Source organism: Amphiura filiformis, chromosome 15 (assembly GCF_039555335.1).
Source record: "Amphiura filiformis chromosome 15, Afil_fr2py, whole genome shotgun sequence".
NCBI classification, from domain to species: domain Eukaryota; kingdom Metazoa; phylum Echinodermata; class Ophiuroidea; order Amphilepidida; family Amphiuridae; genus Amphiura; species Amphiura filiformis.
Window position 1 is genome coordinate 32,449,535 of NC_092642.1, and position 20,645 is coordinate 32,470,179.

A 20,645-nucleotide genomic window follows, 5' to 3' on the forward strand; every position below is an offset into this window, starting at 1 on the left:
GAATTTTAGCCGTCTTTTTATGCTATTAGCCATCTGTATATTTACAGACATTTCATCCATGTCGACGACAATTGTTTCCTGCAATATGCGGCGATGCCTAAGTAGATATTTTGTTCTTGTCAAATTTAAGTAAAACATTCTGTTTATCTGTTAAAGTTGGTGGCATTGTTTTTTACCTTGCATATGTAAAAACGTCTTTAGATCATGTCTACATTTCAATGCATATGTGATTGGGACGTCACATTTATGTCACTTTATACTATCAAGCACACGTACTATTTATTTCAGCAAGCTGTCTCGGAGAAATAAAAAAGTCTTCTGATGAAAAAAAGACCTAATGATAAAATTAAATCATTAAACCATTAAAATGTTGTTGTTTTTTGCTTGTTTTTTTTCATCTGTTACATTTATTCTACTTTGTTACGCAGGCACAGTACAAGTTCTGCTATGAGATGGCCTGAGTGTATCTTCGGGGTTTGAAGACTACGCAAATTTTACGACGTAAATGTTAGAACTGTAAACTGCTCACATTACACATAGTAATGAAGCTTTAATATTGAGAGCTAGAAGTTGATCATTTGTTTGTATTAATATTTTTATTATGAACTGTGTTCCATCGAAGCTTCAGTTGATACATTTACTTGGACGAGTTTTTTAATTTTTTATTTATCATTTCCTCATTATGGTGTGATGTATACGTGAGAAAAACAGTTTCAGTGGTGTTTTTGACCAGTATGCACTTTCTGTAAATCTGCCGTGTCAAAACCAAAACACTAATCTTACGATCCCAGCCCGAACATTTACCAGGCATTACCATTACCATAACCGTGCGTGTGTATCATGCATTCAAGATATGCCATATGTACCCACGTAACAAATTACGAATTGGCCCGCAACTAGTTGTAACACAATCCAAGCGGTAATATTGGCATCCCTTTGAAAAACTTAAACCTACGGTTGCATAATATTTTTAATTTTTCACTAGACTGTTGTACACCTCACCCCTACCATTTGCAAAAATATCATAGCTACGCGCCTACAGCTATAGAAAGTAAGAACTTTTGGTAACATTGGCTGTACAAAAGCATGTGATGATCTAAAATTCGAATTTGTAACCATCATATTACTGTGACCTTTCTATATCAACATAATAACAATTGTAACAGTGGATTATATTTCATTATTATCCAAAATAACTGGAGTTGGTTTTCCTCTTGAATTTGAATAAAGCTTTACATTAAAATATCTATTTAAAATTAAATCAACCAAAAAGTAAACTTACCACAAAGGGAGATAATTAGATTAACCCAATATAGCCATTGTCCTATATAGGTGGGTATTATTATGCAAAACTCATGTTCCATATTTGGCATTCTCTTGGACTGTAAATAGATCCAATCGACCAACAATCGTATTAAACAAACATTTATATACATGTACTCAGAAATGTTACATTATGTAATACTGAGCAAAAATATATTCTAAAATAACCATTGTGACAAAAACAATGATAAATAACGTCTCATATGAAAAGGAAATATTCTTGACTAATACAGTAATACTTGGCACACGGGGTAGCCAGTGTCTGATCATCAAAGTTTCCCTTGCTAAAAATGCTATATTAACGTAAAATGTTTAATGTTATCTCTCTCCTCTTTTATTTTCTTTCGATTAACGTATATTCCTTTAAGGGAACAAACAAAAAGATCGATGACGTCCTATAAACGAAACTAGTTTCGTTTAGGGGGGAGGGGGTAAAAATGCTCGATTACGTTTGTACAAAAACATCGGTCTGAAGAATATGTCATTATTATTATTATGTCAAAATTTTCAACATTTCATTATTGCGTTTCTGGCAGGGAGGGAGGGGGTCGGCTGAGAAACGAAACTAGTTACGTTTATAGGACGTCATCGATCTACATTCAAGGGATTTATTTTTATTTTTGAATCGATTACTGAGGTCTTTAAAGCAACCTGTATATATTTTAATAACAATTTGTTTGTTGTTTTGAACATGAAACTGATCACTTATGTATTCAGTAATGATTATATATTTATATACACAGGACATGTTGCAGTATTTTTGGACAAAAAAGCTTATGCAATCTACAATAAATTAGTTAGTTGAACAACTTCTCAAATGTAAATAATATAAAAAGAGCGTTAGTGCAAGATATGTTCAGTAAAGCAGGGACAAGGTAGCCTATACTCGTGGCATTGCTTGCGTGTTATGCGGGGTGTTATGTAATATGCGAGTCAGGCGACGAAATACGGGCGGACGGACTTGCCAGCTTGGAGAAAAAATCTGTGATCGGTTGAAAAATCCGTGAAAAATCTGTAATTCAACACATATTTTTCACGGATTTTTCAACCGGTTACCAATTTTTCATTATTAGAGACGTTGGGGAAATATTGGGAAGCTGCACGTATTTTGCACTATTTTTACTGATTTGTCAGGATAGGGTTTAGAATTTTTTAAATACTACTACTTTGCTGTGACTAAAAAACAATAGACCAATATTATGTAATATACAGGCTTGACATTAATAAGTATGGAATATTTCTTCACGAAGAAGCTTGAGCTTGAGCTTTGTGGGGGACACAATTTTGGAGTTTATGCAGCATTGTTCTGGATTAATGCTCAAATTTATTGGAGTTTGAGGTGATATTTCCGAAATTTCGTCAGCAATTGGCATTTGTCAGAGCTTAATGCACTTGCAATGTACAATTTCTATTGCAAATGGTAGGAGCTTAAAACATGTAAAATATGGCTCTAAAAAGTAGTACGTACTCAGAAAGGTTGAATGTCCCCCACACAGGGGTCAATTGTTATAAACTTACGGCACACAAACAACTGTGCGGATTACTGGTTGTCCAATGAACTCATGCTGCTTGTTTGTGCACAGTAAGTTTATGACACTTGGCCCTGGGAGCCATTCAAACTTTTGAGGTAAGTACCACTTTTAAGAGCCACTTTTTCAAAAGCTTCTCCCACGTTCAAAACTGGTACATTACAAGTGCATTTCAGTTCTGATCAACAGTTATTGGTATTTAGTTTCAGTACATATCACCTCAAACTTCAATAAATTTGATAATATCAGAATAATGTCCAGGAATTTGACAATTTTAAACGCACAAAACTCAAATTCAGTCTACTTATATCCGCCAATTTAGGCTAATGCACTACATTATGACCACCATAATGTAAACTCAAGAAAAGCATATTTTCTATCAAACAATTATTTCACACTATCTTTCGACACATCCCAATTAATATTTAATAACCCGTGTGGTTTATGCAGACCAATTCCAGACTAATCTTGGCACTTTGTGATGAAAATTTCCATACTTAATGTTCTGATAATGTTCTGAAAATTACCACAATCTTCAGTGATTTAGAAAAAATCAACACAATTTGCTGTTTCCTATCATCTAGTACTCAGAATATAGCACTACTTTAGGCTTTTTGTAATTCAAGCACATCCTATGTCATTTAGCAAAATTGTACGCAATGTTCTAAAATTTGGTACTAAAACTTATGCGATTTAACAAAATTCAACTAACCTGCTGTTATCTATACCAGAATATAGCACTACCTTAGGTGATTTAGTACAATTAGTTTCCGCAATCGTACTTAACAGCAATGTTGGCGATTTAGGGATGATATCAAAACTTGACCATTGATCGACCGCCGCGTCGGTTCCGTGCAGTTCGGCCCGGTTGGGAGCCGGTAACCGGCGGTCAGCCGGCGGTCGAGTTTTATTTCATCCCGAACCATCCCTTATCCAAATGATATGTAGCCTTTTAAGCCCAAACAAAGTATTTGTTTGCCCAGACACGACCGACCCAAAAAATCAAAAAACATCAAACACTTTTTAACAATGATATAAAAATAAAAAATACTGTTTTTTTCCTATAAAAATGTCAAATGACACTTGGAAGTTGATATTCCTGACAATCACAGCTTTCACTTTTCTCATTTAGCCCACCCCAACAATATTTTACAATCAACAACATCAATATATAGAACCAAGCATGACAAGTATGGTCTTTGTACTACAGGCTTCCAGCCCGTCACCCTTGCAATAAGCATGTATTTATACTGTTTGTACTGAATCTTTTTTAATATCAAGATTTTGTTGCCAAAGAGATTAAACTTTACATGATAAGGTTGAAATAAATTAAAGTTTGACACAAGTACAAAATGTAAGATTGAATGTCGTATATTTTCTCTTTCCCCACTTGCTGCACCACGTGTACATGTCTAACACGTGTCTGGGCAAACGAATTCCGGTTAATTTTCTTTTGTAATGTGTATAGATAATCTTACTTGAAATAGTTTGTATTCATTTATTCTTTATTTGTGTACACATCACCTTTATACTGTAAGAAAATTGTAAGTAATATATTGTCTTTCATGACATTATGTTTAGGCCCTAACTGTTACGATAAATTACGACAATGTTATTGGCACTTACGACACTTTATTGCCACTTACGACAATTGATTTTATTGTCACTTACAAGAATTTAATATCATTTACGACATCGTGTTTATTGTACTATACAACATGTATGTGTCTGTTACCACATACTTTGTACGTAATGCGAGAATCTTTGCACAGTATGATTGCCATAAGAAATATATTTGTGATTTTGCTTTGTAATAACTGCAATAAACATGAAAAATGCAAGATTAGTTTAAAGTCATTTAATAAAACTGAATTGCCACAAATTGCCACCGCCACAAATTGCACAGTAAGCATATTTCAGATGTAATGTCAGCATCTCTGGTGACCACGAACAGAGTAGTCGGTCCAATCTAATATCCATATGCACAACTTTGTCTCCCATCCAAGACACCGTCCTTACTTGCCCATGTCGTACAAGAAACCAACAAGAGGCTTTTCTCTGCTCTTTTGACATCTGATATATGCGCTTGCACCCTGGGCCTTAACGGACATGTTGACCTCTAAATAGCTCATGATAATGTAGGTCGATGTATCTCTCTTACACGAAGGTTTTTTTACACTATACTGCTCCCCCTTGCTGCTCTACAATGTGGCCACAAATTGGGTATCGTCATCCGCGGACTATTCCAAGATGTGTAACTTACCATGGTACGCGGATTTAAGAGGCGTGGTGAAACTGGTGAGAGCGTTTAGTTACAGCCCTGTCTGTAGAGAATGTATGGGTTTGCACTTACATTAAGTCAAATGTAAGGAACAAATCGATGGTTCAGAACCAGAAAGCCGTATCTCAATATGACCAGTTCTCAAAAATGAGTATAAAGTTGACTTCTTGCTTTGGTCTTCAAAAATCAACATTTCCTCCACAATGTCTTTTATTTTCTATGGAATTTGTCATGACTGTATCTTCTATAGTGCCCTGGAGACTTTATGCTCATTTTGTGGGAGCAGGTGATCGTGAGTTGAGGCTTACTGGTTTTTGACCGTCAAAATGATTATTTCTACACAAAGTGGTTTGATCTAGCCATGTCCTTTGATACCCGAAAGAAAATTATTCAGTTTTAATTTCCGTTCGAGAGAGAGAGAGGCCTGTCTCACACATAATGGATAAGTCCACTTTGAACTCCGAATTCGTCAATGATTTCCGGTATATTTTTCTTCATTAAATCATCGGTGTACACATTATACACTTTGCGCTGTCTTAGTAGCTTTCCAAACCATCCATCTAGTCGGCAGTCTTCCTCCATAATCAATGCCCCAATTGTCTTCCGCAGCTCTTGAGCATAAATAGCTTCTGAAAGTGTGAAGTGAAATGAAAATAGTGTAGAATGATACAAAATGAAAACTCAACCGGTGGTCAATCGCCGGTTCCGGGCGGTTCCGTCCGCGTCCGGTTGAAGCCACTTTCTATTGTCTATACAATGGAACGTGGTTCAACTGCCGGTAACCGCCGGTCCACAAGAAATTAACTGTACTCTCTAATCATGATGATACTTACCTGTCTGGCATATGACATCATCTTTGTACTTTGAAGAAACACACAGCACTACTACAACCGACTTCCACACGTTTCTCATCATAGTTGGAATCTTATTTCCGTCTGATTATAATGGAAATAAATAGTAGTCAATTACTTTGGATTTGGGCTTTTATTTGATTAGATACGATGGGTTTTTAATCATCTATGGCCTTTTTAACCGCCTTATGATAAGAGCTATCAGGTAACGTACCGACTTTATCATTAAAAAAAGCGCAGTGATTTATAGTGCGCTACGCACAGGCACAACGCCTAGACGTTAATCCACAAGCCTCAGCACACTTTACAGGTTGTCGATGACCACTGCGGCCCCACATTATTCCACAAACCATTAAATACCAATACAGGAACGTGCAGCTAAGAAGCGTACACCCTGCATTCCACAATAGATCTTCGAATAGAATAGATCTAAAGCAACTACTTTTCTTACCGAGTTCAGATTGGCTCTCGCAAATTTTGTATCCAACACTCAACAGTGCATCTCTAATTTCTGAAAGACGGTCAACCATATCAGATTGGCAGCTGATGTACACATAATTGTCCTTGGTGAAGTCAAACGATCTCGATTCAAACATGGTTCTGTTTAAATCAACAATACCGGATCTCCATAGCAACGCTGTACCTGCAACTCGAAGAGACCGCATTTGAGATGATCTCAACCGTAATAACACTGAAATGGACGATAGAACGGAAGCAAGTGATAAAACAATTCGACTGCTCAGTGCCAGAAGTGGGTAAGTGAAATAGTTGCCATGTGTGTAGCTGCTATGTGGAGGTGTACAATATACTGTGTGTTAATTGCCAAATGTGCACAGGGTAGCTATTGCACTTACCCACTTTTGGCACTGAGCAGTCGAATGATTGTTACACTGATAAGTTGTTGCAAAACTCGGTGGGTGATTTTTAAAATATATTTCTGTGAAACTTATATCGTACCAACTCAAATTTGCCCGTTACAAGGATAGAAGATAGAAACCTTCTTTTGATTGCATGAAGAAACGCTTACTTCATTGTCATCGTTTTCTAAATCGTATAAGTAAAAGGACACGCCTTTACTTAGGCCCAAACAGTCTTGCTGTAATATAAAGTCATGGAAATCATGTTACCTCAATTTGAAATTAGCACTCCAAGCCAGTACAATTTGAAGGGCAGTCTTTATCACGTAAAGAAAATCAATACTAGAATACCGAAAACCATTAAAAGGGGGTGATGGAGGGCCTCGCGCAAGATATGTATGTCCAAAAAAAATCGATTACGCCGCACTCATCAGTGTAGTGTGGCAATTGGCGATTTACAGTAATCTGGAATTCGTCACTATGATCAAAATAACCACGTCATATTTTCGTGGTACGGTCCTAAAAATAAACACATAAAGAAAGTCCGAACTTATATAACCCATCCTACACCAAAAACTGATATTATTATGAAAATTTGATTGATACGGTCGTGTGTATAATCTTGTTAGCTCTTGATACCAACTTTACTACCAACAGTTGACAAAGATTGATTATGAAATTTGGTAAATTTTCAAAAGTAGCAGATCGAAACGATCCCCGAGCTCGAAATTGCTGAACGTGGTCAAGTTTGCTTGCCCGCGTTGGGCCACTGTCGACTATCCCAAGTGCCCGTTTATTCATTTGTTTTTAAATTTAAATAGCATAGCGCCAGTTGATTCATAGTTGTGTGCCCTTAAGGTGCACTGAGCCTGGATGGGCTCTCTCTCTCTCTCTGTCTCTGCACTCGTGGAAGCTACATGTGCCTGGTTGTGATTATCACATTAGATTAATCCCTAATCCTTTTATTGGCGTGGAGACAGCTTGGATTCGAAACCAGTCATCTCTGAAGTCTCTCAGCTGACCTTCCTGACGAAATTGGTGGTCATCTTGAACCCTAAATGTGTGATCTTTCACAAGACTGTGAGCGACCAGTAAGCTTAAAACAGTAAGCTTAAGCCTGCAAGGCTGCATATTAGCTTTTATTCTGGTTCACATACACGAGTGTAAAAACAATCAGCAATGGCCACAACACATCGTGCGCCGAAGCAATGGCCTCTAACAAAGAACGAAACAATAAACTCATTTGAAAGCTGGAAACATAACCTCCAGTATACACTGTCATTAGACCCAAGCTTTTCTCCCTACTTGGATGAAGGAGCGGTATGGGGCAAAAAGTCAAAAACTTCCCCTCTTCGAGGTCTCACTAACGACGGTGAGGACATACAGGAAGCCCAAAGGAAAACAGCAGTCCAGAAAAATGCTGCATTGAGCTTTCTATGCTTGGACAAATAGCCAACTATTGTCCAATTATCTCACGAAATACAATACTCAAAAACTGCACCAGCCTGAAAACGATATGGCAAGCCATCCGTCTCCATTTTGGCTTCCAAACAACAGGTGGCCACTTCCTAGAGTTCAACAATATTACCCTTGGCCCTGATGAACGGCCAGAGGACTTGTACCAGCGTCTAGTAGCATTCACCGAAGACAACCTCATGCGTGAAGGAGGCGGCATCAGTCACCATGACCAAGTCATCGATGAAGATGAGGAGATTACGCCTACACTCGAAAACTTTGTAGTGTTAACGTGGTTGCGTCTTATAAACCCTGATCTGCCCCGATTAGTAAAGCAGCGGTACGGTACAGAGCTAAGATCCCGCACCTTGGCTTCTATCAAAGCCGAAATTTCTCAAGCTCTGGATTCGCTCCTGGATGAGCTGAGCTCAAACGATGCTGCTCGCAGCATGCGCACTAGTAGTCAGCGTAGACCGATGCCTAAATTGAAAGCTAAGAAATCATTTGGGAAATCCTGCCCTCTGTGTGAGCAAGCTGGTCGGCATGACCATGCGCATTTCTTAAGCGAGTGCTCGTACCTCCCTGAAAAGGACAGAAAATACCTGGCCCGCGCTCGTCAGCTTAACATCCTTGATGATTGTGACAGCGACTCAGATTTAGCATGCGCCTTTGTTGACCAATCTGACCTTTGTGCGCAGCCCAATGTTCAGACAGCGCTGCGAATTCATGTTGATCAGTCTCCTTATGTAGATGCATTCCACAAGCACCATGCGGTCCGCATCACCATTGACAGTGGATCCACTGGTAATCTCATTCGCGAAAACACTGTCCAACGATTAGGATGCCCCATTCATCAGAGTTCGCAGTCTGCCCGTCAAGCTGATGGGTCATCCCCTCTTAAGGTAGTTGGGGAAACAACCCTCACCTTTACTCGTGACAGACACTCCTTTGTCTTTAAAGGTCTAGTTGTTAGAGACCTTGACGAAGAAATCCTTGCAGGTATTCCCTTCATGAAATGCAATGATGTCGCAATTCGCCCTGCTAAGAACCAAATCATCTTGACAGATGGTACAATTATCACTTATGGCGCCAACAAGAGCCCCAAATCCCAGCACACTGTTCGTCGTGCCCATATACTTCGTGGACCTTCTCAAAACACTACCATATGGCCAGGCTCATACGTTGAGGTAAATCTCCCTGCAGACATCGTTGAATCAGATGCTACTTTTGCCATTGAGCCCCGTGTTGATACCCCGCTCGGTAGGTTCCTACCGCCCAAACAAGCCTGGCCCAAGCCTGATGTTATCACAAGTATTGCAGGCAGGGTTCGCATTCCCAACAATACTGGTGTGCCACTTGTCATCAGAAAGCATGAACATCTTGGCCAGATACACACTGTTTTTTCACCATCACTAACTTCTAAGCCATCACACACTGCTGCAGCAGCATCAGTCAGTGTCCCAAAGCCCAGTTCACCGGTTAACTACTCAGCTGCTGTTGCCCTTGACCCAGATGGTATACTTGGCACTTGTGAGCAATCCAACTTCCGCAGTCTTCTCGATGAGTACGATGAGGTTTTTGACCCTAGTTTCCCAGGTTACAATGGTGCTGTCGGCCCTTTCAAATCTGTGGTTAATATGGGACCGGTCCAACCCCCCCCAACGCAAAGGTCGTCTCCCATTGTATGCACAGGATAAACTCCAAGCGCTGCAATCAAAGCTTGATCAGCCTGAACAAGCAGGCGTCTTTGCTAGACCTGAAGATGTCGGTGTGTGTGTCGAATACCTTAACCCGTCCTTTCTTGTCAAGAAGCCTAATGGAGGCTTTCGTCTGGTTACTGCATTTGCTGATGTCGGTAGATATAGCAAGCCACAACCCTCTCTAATGCCCAATGTGGACTCAACATTGCGTTCAATTGCCAAATGGAAGTATTTGATTGCCACTGACTTGACTAGTGCTTTCTACCAAATCCCTTTATCCCATGAGTCCATGAAATACTGTGGTGTCGCAACTCCCTTTCGTGGGGTGCGTGTGTATACACGGTGTGCCATGGGTATGCCAGGTTCTGAAACAGCCCTTGAGGAACTGATGTGTCGTGTCCTTGGTGACCTCTTAGAGAAAGGTGTCGTAGCAAAACTCGCTGATGACTTGTACTGTGGTGGTAATACTGTGGATGAACTTGTTGAGAATTGGCGTCAAGTTTTGCAAGCTTTGTCTAAGTCTGGGTTACGTCTTTCTGCTTCCAAAACAGTCATTTGCCCCCAAAAGACAGTAATTCTGGGTTGGATTTGGTCAAATGGAACCCTTTGTGCTAGCCCCCATAGCATCGCCACACTTTCCAGCTGCTCGCCTCCAAGCAAAGTTGGTGGCATGCGGTCCTTCATCGGTGCATACAAGGTTCTGGCCCGTGTCATTCAGAATTGTGCCAGTCTGGTAGCCCCATTAGATGATGCTATTGCAGGGCACCAATCAACTGAAGAGCTTACATGGTCTGATAGTCTGCACTACTGCTTTTCACAAGGCTCAAGCAGCACTGTCTTCCGCTAGGGCAGTCACACTTCCCCATCCCAATGATCAGCTTTGGATCATTACTGATGGATCCGTGAAGAAACATAGCATTGGGTCGACATTGTATATTTCCCGCAATGACAAACTCTTCCTCGCCGGGTTCTTCAGTGCTAAATTGCGTGATCGACAGCCAACATGGTTACCCTACGAAATTGAGGCGCTGTCTATTTCTGCCTCCACCAAGCACTTCAGTCCCTATGTTATTCAGTCCAAACACAAGACATGTATCCTCACTGACAGCAAACCTTGTGTTCAGGCATATGAAAAGCTCTGCCGGGGTGAGTTTTCAGCCAGTCCTCGCGTGTCCACATTCCTCTCCACTGTCAGTCGTTTCCAAGCATCTGTTCGTCATCTTGCAGGATCAGCTAACACCCCCTCAGACTTTGCTAGTCGTAATGCCCCTGACTGCACTGAGCCCACTTGTCAAATACGCTCCTTTATCAAACGTGAAGAGGAAGCAACTTTCCTTCGTGTTTCCGCACATGACATTCTGTCCGGGAAAGCTAAGCTCCCCTTTGCCAGCAAAGCAGCCTGGCATGCTATTCAGCAGGAATGCCCAGATCTGCGACGAACACATGCTCATCTAGTTCAGGGCACTCGCCCTTCAAAGAAAGCTACTTCTGTCAAAGATGTGAAGCGCTATTTGCAGGTTGCATCTATCGCTAGAGATGGCCTACTTGTTGTTCGTCGTGATCAACCATTGTCCCCAACTCGCGATTGTATTGTTGTTCCCAGACAGGTCTTAAATGGTCTTCTCACTGCCCTGCACATCCAACTTGACCATCCCTCCAAACATCAGCTCAGTTTGGTGACCCAGCGTTACTTTTATGCTCTTGATATGGACAAGGCTATTGATCAAGTGACATCAACTTGTCACCAGTGTGCTTCTCTGTCCAATGCCCCTAAGACATTGATCGAGCAGTCCTCAAGTGACCCTCCCGATGCAGTTGGCATTTCTTTTGCAGCTGATATCCTGAAGCGCAGCCGCCAGCTAGTCCTTGTGCTGCGCGAAACCTCAACGTCCTACACAGCTTCTTGCATTGTCGAGAATGAACAACATGGCACGTTGCGTGATGCCCTGATTCAATTGTGCATTGAACTTCGTCCACTTGATGGCCCCTGCAGTCATTCGTACTGACCCAGCACCAGGGTTTGTTCGACTCGCCAATGACAAACTTCTCACACGTTACCATCTATCGGTTGAGATCGGTCGTATTAAAAATGATAACAAGAATCCTGTTGCTGAGAAAGCCATTCGTGAGCTTGAAGATGAGTTGCTCAGACAAGATTCTACAGGTGGTCCGGCTACAGCATTATCACTTGCCATTGCTACTGCAGCCCTTATTACTCGCATCAGATCCCGAGGTCTTTCAGCCCGTGAGATGTGGTTTCAGCGAGACCAGTTTACCAATGAGCAGGTTCCTTTCACTGATTGTCAAATGATTCAGGCCCAGCATGCCTTGCGAAAAGCCAACCACCCACACAGTGCTCATTCAAAGGCCCCATTTTGAACTCCGAATTCGTCAATGATTTCCGGTATATTTTTCTTCATTAAATCATCGGTGTACACATTATACACTTTGCGCTGTCTTAGTAGCTTTCCAAACCATCCATCTAGTCGGCAGTCTTCCTCCATAATCAATGCCCCAATTGTCTTCCGCAGCTCTTGAGCATAAATAGCTTCTGAAAGTGTGAAGTGAAATGAAAATAGTGTAGAATGATACAAAATGAAAACTCAACCGGTGGTCAATCGCCGGTTCCGGCGGTTCCGTCCGCGTCCGGTTGAAGCCACTTTCTATTGTCTATACAATGGAACGTGGTTCAACTGCCGGTAACCGCCGGTCCACAAGAAATTACATTAACTGTACTCTCTAATCATGATGATACTTACCTGTCTGGCATATGACATCATCTTTGTACTTTGAAGAAACACACAGCACTACTACAACCGACTTCCACACGTTTCTCATCATAGTTGGAATCTACTTCTGTCAAAGATGTGAAGCGCTATTTGCAGGTTGCATCTATCGCTAGAGATGGCCTACTTGTTGTTCGTCGTGATCAACCATTGTCCCCAACTCGCGATTGTATTGTTGTTCCCAGACAGGTCTTAAATGGTCTTCTCACTGCCCTGCACATCCAACTTGACCATCCCTCCAAACATCAGCTCAGTTTGGTGACCCAGCGTTACTTTTATGCTCTTGATATGGACAAGGCTATTGATCAAGTGACATCAACTTGTCACCAGTGTGCTTCTCTGTCCAATGCCCCTAAGACATTGATCGAGCAGTCCTCAAGTGACCCTCCCGATGCAGTTGGCATTTCTTTTTGCAGCTGATATCCTGAAGCGCAGCCGCCAGCTAGTCCTTGTGCTGCGCGAAACCTCAACGTCCTACACAGCTTCTTGCATTGTCGAGAATGAACAACATGGCACGTTGCGTGATGCCCTGATTCAATTGTGCATTGAACTTCGTCCACTTGATGGCCCCCTGCAGTCATTCGTACTGACCCAGCACCAGGGTTTGTTCGACTCGCCAATGACAAACTTCTCACACGTTACCATCTATCGGTTGAGATCGGTCGTATTAAAAATAATAACAAGAATCCTGTTGCTGAGAAAGCCATTCGTGAGCTTGAAGATGAGTTGCTCAGACAAGATTCTACAGGTGGTCCGGCTACAGCATTATCACTTGCCATTGCTACTGCAGCCCTTATTACTCGCATCAGATCCCGAGGTCTTTCAGCCCGTGAGATGTGGTTTCAGCGAGACCAGTTTACCAATGAGCAGGTTCCTTTCACTGATTGTCAAATGATTCAGGCCCAGCATGCCTTGCGAAAAGCCAACCACCCACACAGTGCTCATTCAAAGGCCCCATTAGCCTCTGCCTCCCCAGCAGCAGAGTTGGAGGTTGGTGATCTTGTCTACCTCTACTCAGATCGCAAGAAATCTCATGCTAGAGATCGCTACTTAGTCACTACTATCGAAGGCCCATGGTGCAACATCCGCAAATTTGTGGGTTCTCAGCTTCGGAATAATTCTTATCGTATCAAGAAATCTGAGTGCTTTAAGGTCCAGTATTATCCTGACCTGGATTCTCGTCCCTTTCCCAAGTCGTCTCCACCCACCGAGGATTCCGAGTTTGTTGAAGTGGTCCCTGAATGTACTCCTCCAGAGCCTCCTTTCATACCTGGCGAGTTGTCCACACCTGCTACTTGTAACCCCCTGCCCAGGAATGCTAATCACTCACACCCCAGTTCTGAGTCAGATCCTCGCGATCCCTTGCGCGATAGCAGTCATAGCTCCAGCAATACCTCCGGTTTGGTTGCACAGTCTAATCCATGTACCGGTAACAGCAGTGAGGTTAGTGAAAGTATCCCCCAAGCTAGTATGGTTGGCCCTGAGATCATGCCACCATTGCTCACACAAAGGCGTTCCGCACGCCCTCACAAACTTCCTGAGCACCTGAAAGACTATGTGTTAAACTAAATGGACAGGTCAATGTGTACTATGACATTAATCCATCATCGGTGTCCTCCTATATGGTCACTTCATTGAACTTTGAACTGATTTACGTATGTCATTTGGAATTTTAAAAGAAAACTCTGGAACTGACGTTTACTTCTTTGAACTTTGAACCATTTTACATTCATGTTGAATGTCAGTTTGTCATTGCAGACAAAAAGACTCTTGAACTGTTGATGTTATTGACTGTTGGCACATTGCCTATTTTGAGTGTTCTAACCAGCAGTGTCTTCATTCACATAAGCTGTTAGATTGGTTTCTGCAAGTCAGTTGTTAGTAGTAGTTGTTTAGTAGTGTTATCCTCACTTCCTTGTGAGGAAAGTGATCTTTTTTTTTAAAAAAAACAAAAGAGAGAAAGAGGTAGTTACGCCAGTTGATTCATAGTTGTGTGCCCTTAAGGTGCACTGAGCCTGGATGGGCTCTCTCTCTCTCTGTCTCTGCACTCGTGGAAGCTACATGTGCCTGGTTGTGATTATCACATTAGATTAATCCCTAATCCTTTTATTGGCGTAGATTGATACAATGCTTTACTGCTGAAGACTAGGGCATGCTGCGATCGATATGACCTAGCGGTTGTTTCTGGCTAAGTCAATGGTCATGCTCCGCAATTCACCTCTGTAAATGCACCAAGTTTCATATACTGGGTATCATTTTTTCTCAATTTAGAGTGTTTGGTAGCAAATGGTGTCAAATTGGAGCTAATATAGATTATGCATACGACCGTATCAATCAAATTGCCATACAAGATCAGGTTTTGGAATACTTTCTTGTGTTTATTTACATCACAAACCTTGTACGCAGTCCGCGTTCACCATCTTCTTCTTCACCATCTCTTTACAAACTACATCCCCAAATGTTAACTTCCACAGAATCTCTACGGTAATTTGCAATTCGTTGGCATTCTCGGTGAAACCATCTTGAAGAATTCGAACCAGAACACCTACACCTCCATGTATGACGAAGTCCTTCTTGCACGAGTCATTGTTTATTAACTTATAAAGAGTGTCCAGAATACCTAGCATTTCGTAGAAGTAAAACTCTGAGTTTACATAGAAATTGATTCTGTGATCGGGTGATTCAACTGTATATTCTAATGTAGTTACTAACTGAGAAAAAGCGCGGTCAGTTTTTGCAAGCCCGTCACCTTCGGTGTCATCAACGATAAAAGCGAGTAAAACAACACTAAATGTTGTCAAGTAGTTATCATTTGAATTCAGGAATTGCATTAAGATTTCATAGGCATTTCCCTGTCGAAAATGTTCGCGTACATATCTACCATCGTCATTGTGAAGATGTCCGTAAATACAATTACTTAAGATCAAAAGCGTTAGCAAAATCTGGGCTCGGTCAGCATCGCTGCGCATTATTGTGTATACCTCTTGTAGTTCTTGTAGTAGCAATTCTATAATTCCAAATTGTGTCAATTCCGATATTAGAGTCCAAAATTTTGTCGTTCATTATCCTGACAGCTTCGAGATGAGTCTTCACACTCTGGACTTTGTGCCGGAGTTTGGTGGTACGATCTAACGACCTTGGTAAAAACGTATACAAAATCTTCTATAACAATGAATCTTTCTAGTGGAAAGTCTTCGCTATTTTCGAAGCTCAGCGTGATCATGCTCATCAATGACTCAATCGCCCGTAAGGACTCTGCATTATCTATTGCTTCACAGAATTTCAAATAATTAATTACAGAATCGATTTGTCTTTTCATTTCATCTTCAGACATCAAGGAAAAATTGCTTCTTAACGTCACGGATGACGATATCGACAACCTGTCTTTGCTCTCCAGGATAATGCTGTGACTTTTAAAGGAGGTGGTGGGTTCATTTTGTCGAGTGCTGTCACTGTTTGATGTTGTTGGTGGTGAATTACTAACATACATTGGCGAAGATGACCCGCATCCCATCTTGGAACAATGCACTAGGTTTAATGAATATCACGCAAGTTTTTTGTCCCGGTCAAAGATCAAACTGGGCAGCCCGCGGATAATGCACGGTCTGTCCCATTTAAATTTTGGAACAGGTGGAGCGGAACATTGTCACTCCAGTAGCGAGTTGACCGTATTTGCCGGAACGGGTTAGGGTTAGGGTTAGTGTTAGGGCTTTGGGCAAATACGGTCATCGTCACTGTACCACTTGATATGCCACTGCCCTACCGCCCCACACAAACTTATATACATAAATTTCCACCGGCCCCACTCATACACATGAATCATGGCTTGATTTTTTTGCATTCCCATCATGCAACACTGCCCATTGATTATCAATATTTCGAGTCCATTTTGTTAACATTTCGAGCCTGTTTTGATCTTCAAAATTTCGAACCCTTTGCATAGTTCATCCTTTTATTTTCATCCCTGGCCCTGGCTTTGCCACATGGCTGTTTATCAAATTTTCCGAAAAACAAAATTTACGTTTTTCCAACGTTGAATTTGTCATTATATATCCTACCTTGTGAATTAATGAAAATATGTTCCATACACTTGAACATTGCGCCCTGGCTTTCTACCCAAGCAGGTCACACTTATTATGTGACATTGACAATGTGATTACCACCAACAAACCAATTATTTAGGGGTACTCATATTCGATCCAAGCGGGAGGTCTTTGAAATATCTTTAGATAATGGTGAGATAATAAAATCAACCGTTGTCAAAGTCGTCGTCATACCCGGTCGTCATAGCACAGATAGGTCATAAAATGTAACTCAACATAATACACTATGCCACTAAAAAGTCAATCAGTAAACAGTGTAAAACATATAAGAATAACGTAAACAGTTTAATCGATCCGTCCTAGAAATGTGAGGGTAAAAAAGTATTTCATAATTTATATACCGTGTTAAGGGATCTGAAATCAGCGTTTTGAGCGTTTCGACAGTATTTTTTTGTGGGACATGAGAGCACATCAGACATATCGAATTGCATTCTGAGTATGGAGAATGTCTTGCTAATATCAAATAATTTTCATTTTTTGAAATTCACGATATAATACAAATTTTATGACAAATTATTAAAATTTGATATTTTTCACATTTTTGATAATTATATAGTCCTCGAAGTAAATATTTACACTTAAAGTGTATGTAGGTGGGATGAAAAGCGGATTATCAATTGAAATTTTTGACCTTTCATATTGAAGATATGGATTTTTTTCCCAAAAAGACCTAATTTTTTAGGTGTTTTGGGAAAAAAATCCATATCTTCAATACGAAAGGTCAAATTTTTCAATTGATCGTCGGCTTTCATCCCACCTACATACACTTTAAGTACATATTATCAGATTTATAAAGTTTACTTCGAGAACTGTTAAATATCAAAAATATCAATTTTTAATCATTTGCCATACAATGTGTATTACATTGCGAATTTCAAAAATCAAAATTATTTGATATCAGAATGCAATTCGATATGTCTGATGTGGTCTAATGTCCCACAATAAATACTGTCCAAAGATTCATACCCCACCCTTAATGAATTTATTTCAAATTTAGGCGTAGTCATGTATGATATTATGGCAAGCCAAAAGGCCCATTACGTATTGCGACAACGCGTTGCTTTGGGAAGCAACGCGTTGCTTTCGAATTCAATGCGTTGCTAAGCCGGCCAATAGAAATATAGCTTTTAGCAACACGTTGCTTTCCCAAAGCAACGCGTTGCATTCGCCTTCTGAAAACAACGCATTGCTTTCGCCAACAACACGTTGTTGTCATTCTTTACGTCTTGTGGCGACAACCAATCACGGGGACTCTTACAGGATATCTAGTACCACTAAGGCGGGATGGACATAACCAACAGCTCAATAAGCGACGATATGATTGGCTAAGGCTTGGATGCCTCTGAATTGAGTATGTAAGCAACGCGTTGCTTGGGAAAGCAATGCGTTGCTAAAAGCTCTATTTCTATTGGCTGGCTTAGCAACGCGTTGCTTTGGCAAAAGCAACGCGTTGTTTCAATACGTAAAGGGCCTTTTGGCTTGTCATAATATAGAAGGTATAGGTCCTCTTCAAACATGAAGTATTTTAAAGGCATTGTTTAAAAACCTGTCAACTTAAGTTGGGTCGTATTTCAGTCGGTCCATGGTGATGCCAATGGCTTCTTTTACATGACAGAAATACCATTACTCCAAAACGGAGATCTTATAACAAATTCAAATTGGAATTTATTTCTACGCATTATGACAGCGCATTTGTTGTAATAGTCCCAGTATTGATGTCGCACATTTAAACGACCGCAACCCAAGATTTGAAAGTTGCAGTAAAATCCTATCGTCTTGTATTCAGTATCCTTTGAAGGAAATCTGAAGGAAAAGTTCAAAAATGTAACTCAAAATAATACACTAAAAACTAAAAACTAATAAAAAGTCAATCACTAAAACTGTGTAAAAGAGATAAGAATAGCGTGAAGAATTTAAGTACGCCTAATTAATAATTATATAACGTGTCGATACATTTGCTACAAATTTAAGCGTATTCATGTATGAAATATAGGTACGCTATAAGTTTTCATAGTGGGGGAAGATGACGTAATATAAACATGAGCAAATATTGATGTGGGTCTGACGCGTTAAATGATCAACTTCCACTGACACCAAACGCACCTCTTGAGTAGGTTTTAATATTTCTCCAGAGAAGTCCTTTTCAGAGAGCAGAGCTTTCGGTACCCTAGCAAATGCTTTCTTCAGAGCATTTAAGGGCTGGGGTAAGGGCAAACTCAAAGTACTGGTAACTAGAGAGAGAAAGCGACGAGGAATCCCAAATCACAACGCCAGGTAATGACCGGGTAACCAAGTGCAAATGTGCATTTATTTTGGGAGGTTCATGTTAGAATTAAATTTTGGGGCGGTTTTTTTTTTCAGAAATTTGATATTTTGGTGATATTTCAAGAAGGCGACAAGGCAAAGGCAAATCTTTTTGAACATACTTTATTATTGCTAATACAACTCTTTACTGCATACCTACGTTACAATTCGTTTTGGTGATTTAGTAATATTATAAACTTTGTGACTGCATTTTGGCGTTACTGATGGGTTTTACCTGGAATTAACGTTGATTTCTGGTCCTCCTCCTTTTCTAATTTTACTTTGATCGTCGGCTTTTGCGAATAACATAATGTAGATTGGCTCTGAATAAATATCGTAGTCCTCTCGGTGGGTTTTTCATGATATAATTACTTTGAATTCCATGTAACAAGCCAAAATTTACTTCTGAATTCAGGGCTGCTTTCGGAACAGCCGTAGACTCAAAAAAGGCACGAGTGGCGAATACGGTTTTATACTTCCCGCATTGATAATTGCGTCAACGCCTAATAATATAATTCTTTGTATATGTTGATTGTATCAAGGTATACAAAGAATTGGTTACATGTCAATGACCTCTATATATTTATTTGGTTAGTATGACTTCAAGGGATAGACCCTTTAGGCTGAGTTCACATAGAAGTATACGGTATACGGTATTCGCTATACGAAATACGCTCATTCGATCAGGCTGAATTCATATAGGGTATACTATGTGAACTCAGCCTGATCGAATGAGCGTATTCATATAGCGAATAACGAGTATCAGTTACCCATTTTCTTCGTCTTATCAAATGCTTGTAACTTTACTTCTTGAGGTCACATTGCATTCAATGAGGTGTCATAATGTGCAGAATTAGATAGTGCATCTATTAAAAAATGAATTTACCCACATATGGTTTAGGTTTTTTAAATTAGGACGGTATACGCTGCACTAAAATCGAACACGCACGATTCCCACTATACTATACTATACGCATGTATACGGCCTTTTCGAATAGCTCTTATGTGACCCGGTACTATGAAATTACCTTGCTCGATTTAAGCTATACGCGTGCCCCTACAAAGCGTGCATCGTATACCCGAATAGTATACTTCTATGCGATCGTAGCCTTATGTGACCCGGTACTATGAAATTGCCTTGCTCGATTTGAGCTATACGCGTGCACCTGCAAAACGTGCACCGTATACCCCGGGCGTATACCCGAATAGTATACTTCTATGTGAACGCAGCCTTATGCACCTTTCGTGCTTTTCTATTACGTAGAATCTTTGCCTACAAGCATATGTCCGAGGCATGTGCCACTATTGTGTAACGCTAGAGGTGAATATATTTCTCTGACATGGAGTAGGATGTATGGTTCGTTGGCCGTGTGGTCTAAGGCGTTGTGATTTCTTCGTTGCTGTTCTGATCGTCGCTTGTTCGAAACCTTGCTATGACATATTTTTTTCTGATGCT

At 40.6% G+C, this 20,645-nt stretch overlaps 1 protein-coding gene across 1 annotated transcript; it reads right to left on the reverse strand.

Moving 5' to 3' along the window:
• Nucleotides 1-5,562: 5,562 nt before the first annotated feature.
• Nucleotides 5,563-15,409, reverse strand: LOC140170886 (uncharacterized). The gene is made up of 4 exons (XM_072194090.1): nucleotides 15,178-15,409; nucleotides 6,436-6,675; nucleotides 5,967-6,068; nucleotides 5,563-5,762 (listed from the first exon to the last, which is right to left on the reverse strand). The coding sequence occupies exons 1-4, from the start codon at nucleotides 15,407-15,409 to the stop codon at nucleotides 5,563-5,565; spliced, it is 774 nt and encodes a 257-aa protein (XP_072050191.1).
• Between the last annotated feature and the right edge of the window lie 5,236 nt (nucleotides 15,410-20,645).

What these genes read in the sequence shown, in the direction of transcription:
- LOC140170886 (XM_072194090.1), bottom strand. Translation starts at nt 15,409, where the DNA reads ATGCTAGGTATTCTGGACACTCTTTATAAGTTAATAAACAATGACTCG. An exon ending in GAACGCGGACTGCGTACAAG is followed by an intron (nt 6,676 to 15,177) that starts GTTTGTGATGTA and finishes CGTCCATTTCAG; the next exon opens with TGTTATTACGGTTGAGATCA. An exon ending in TGATGTCATATGCCAGACAG is followed by an intron (nt 5,763 to 5,966) that starts GTAAGTATCATC and finishes TCACACTTTCAG; the next exon opens with AAGCTATTTATGCTCAAGAG.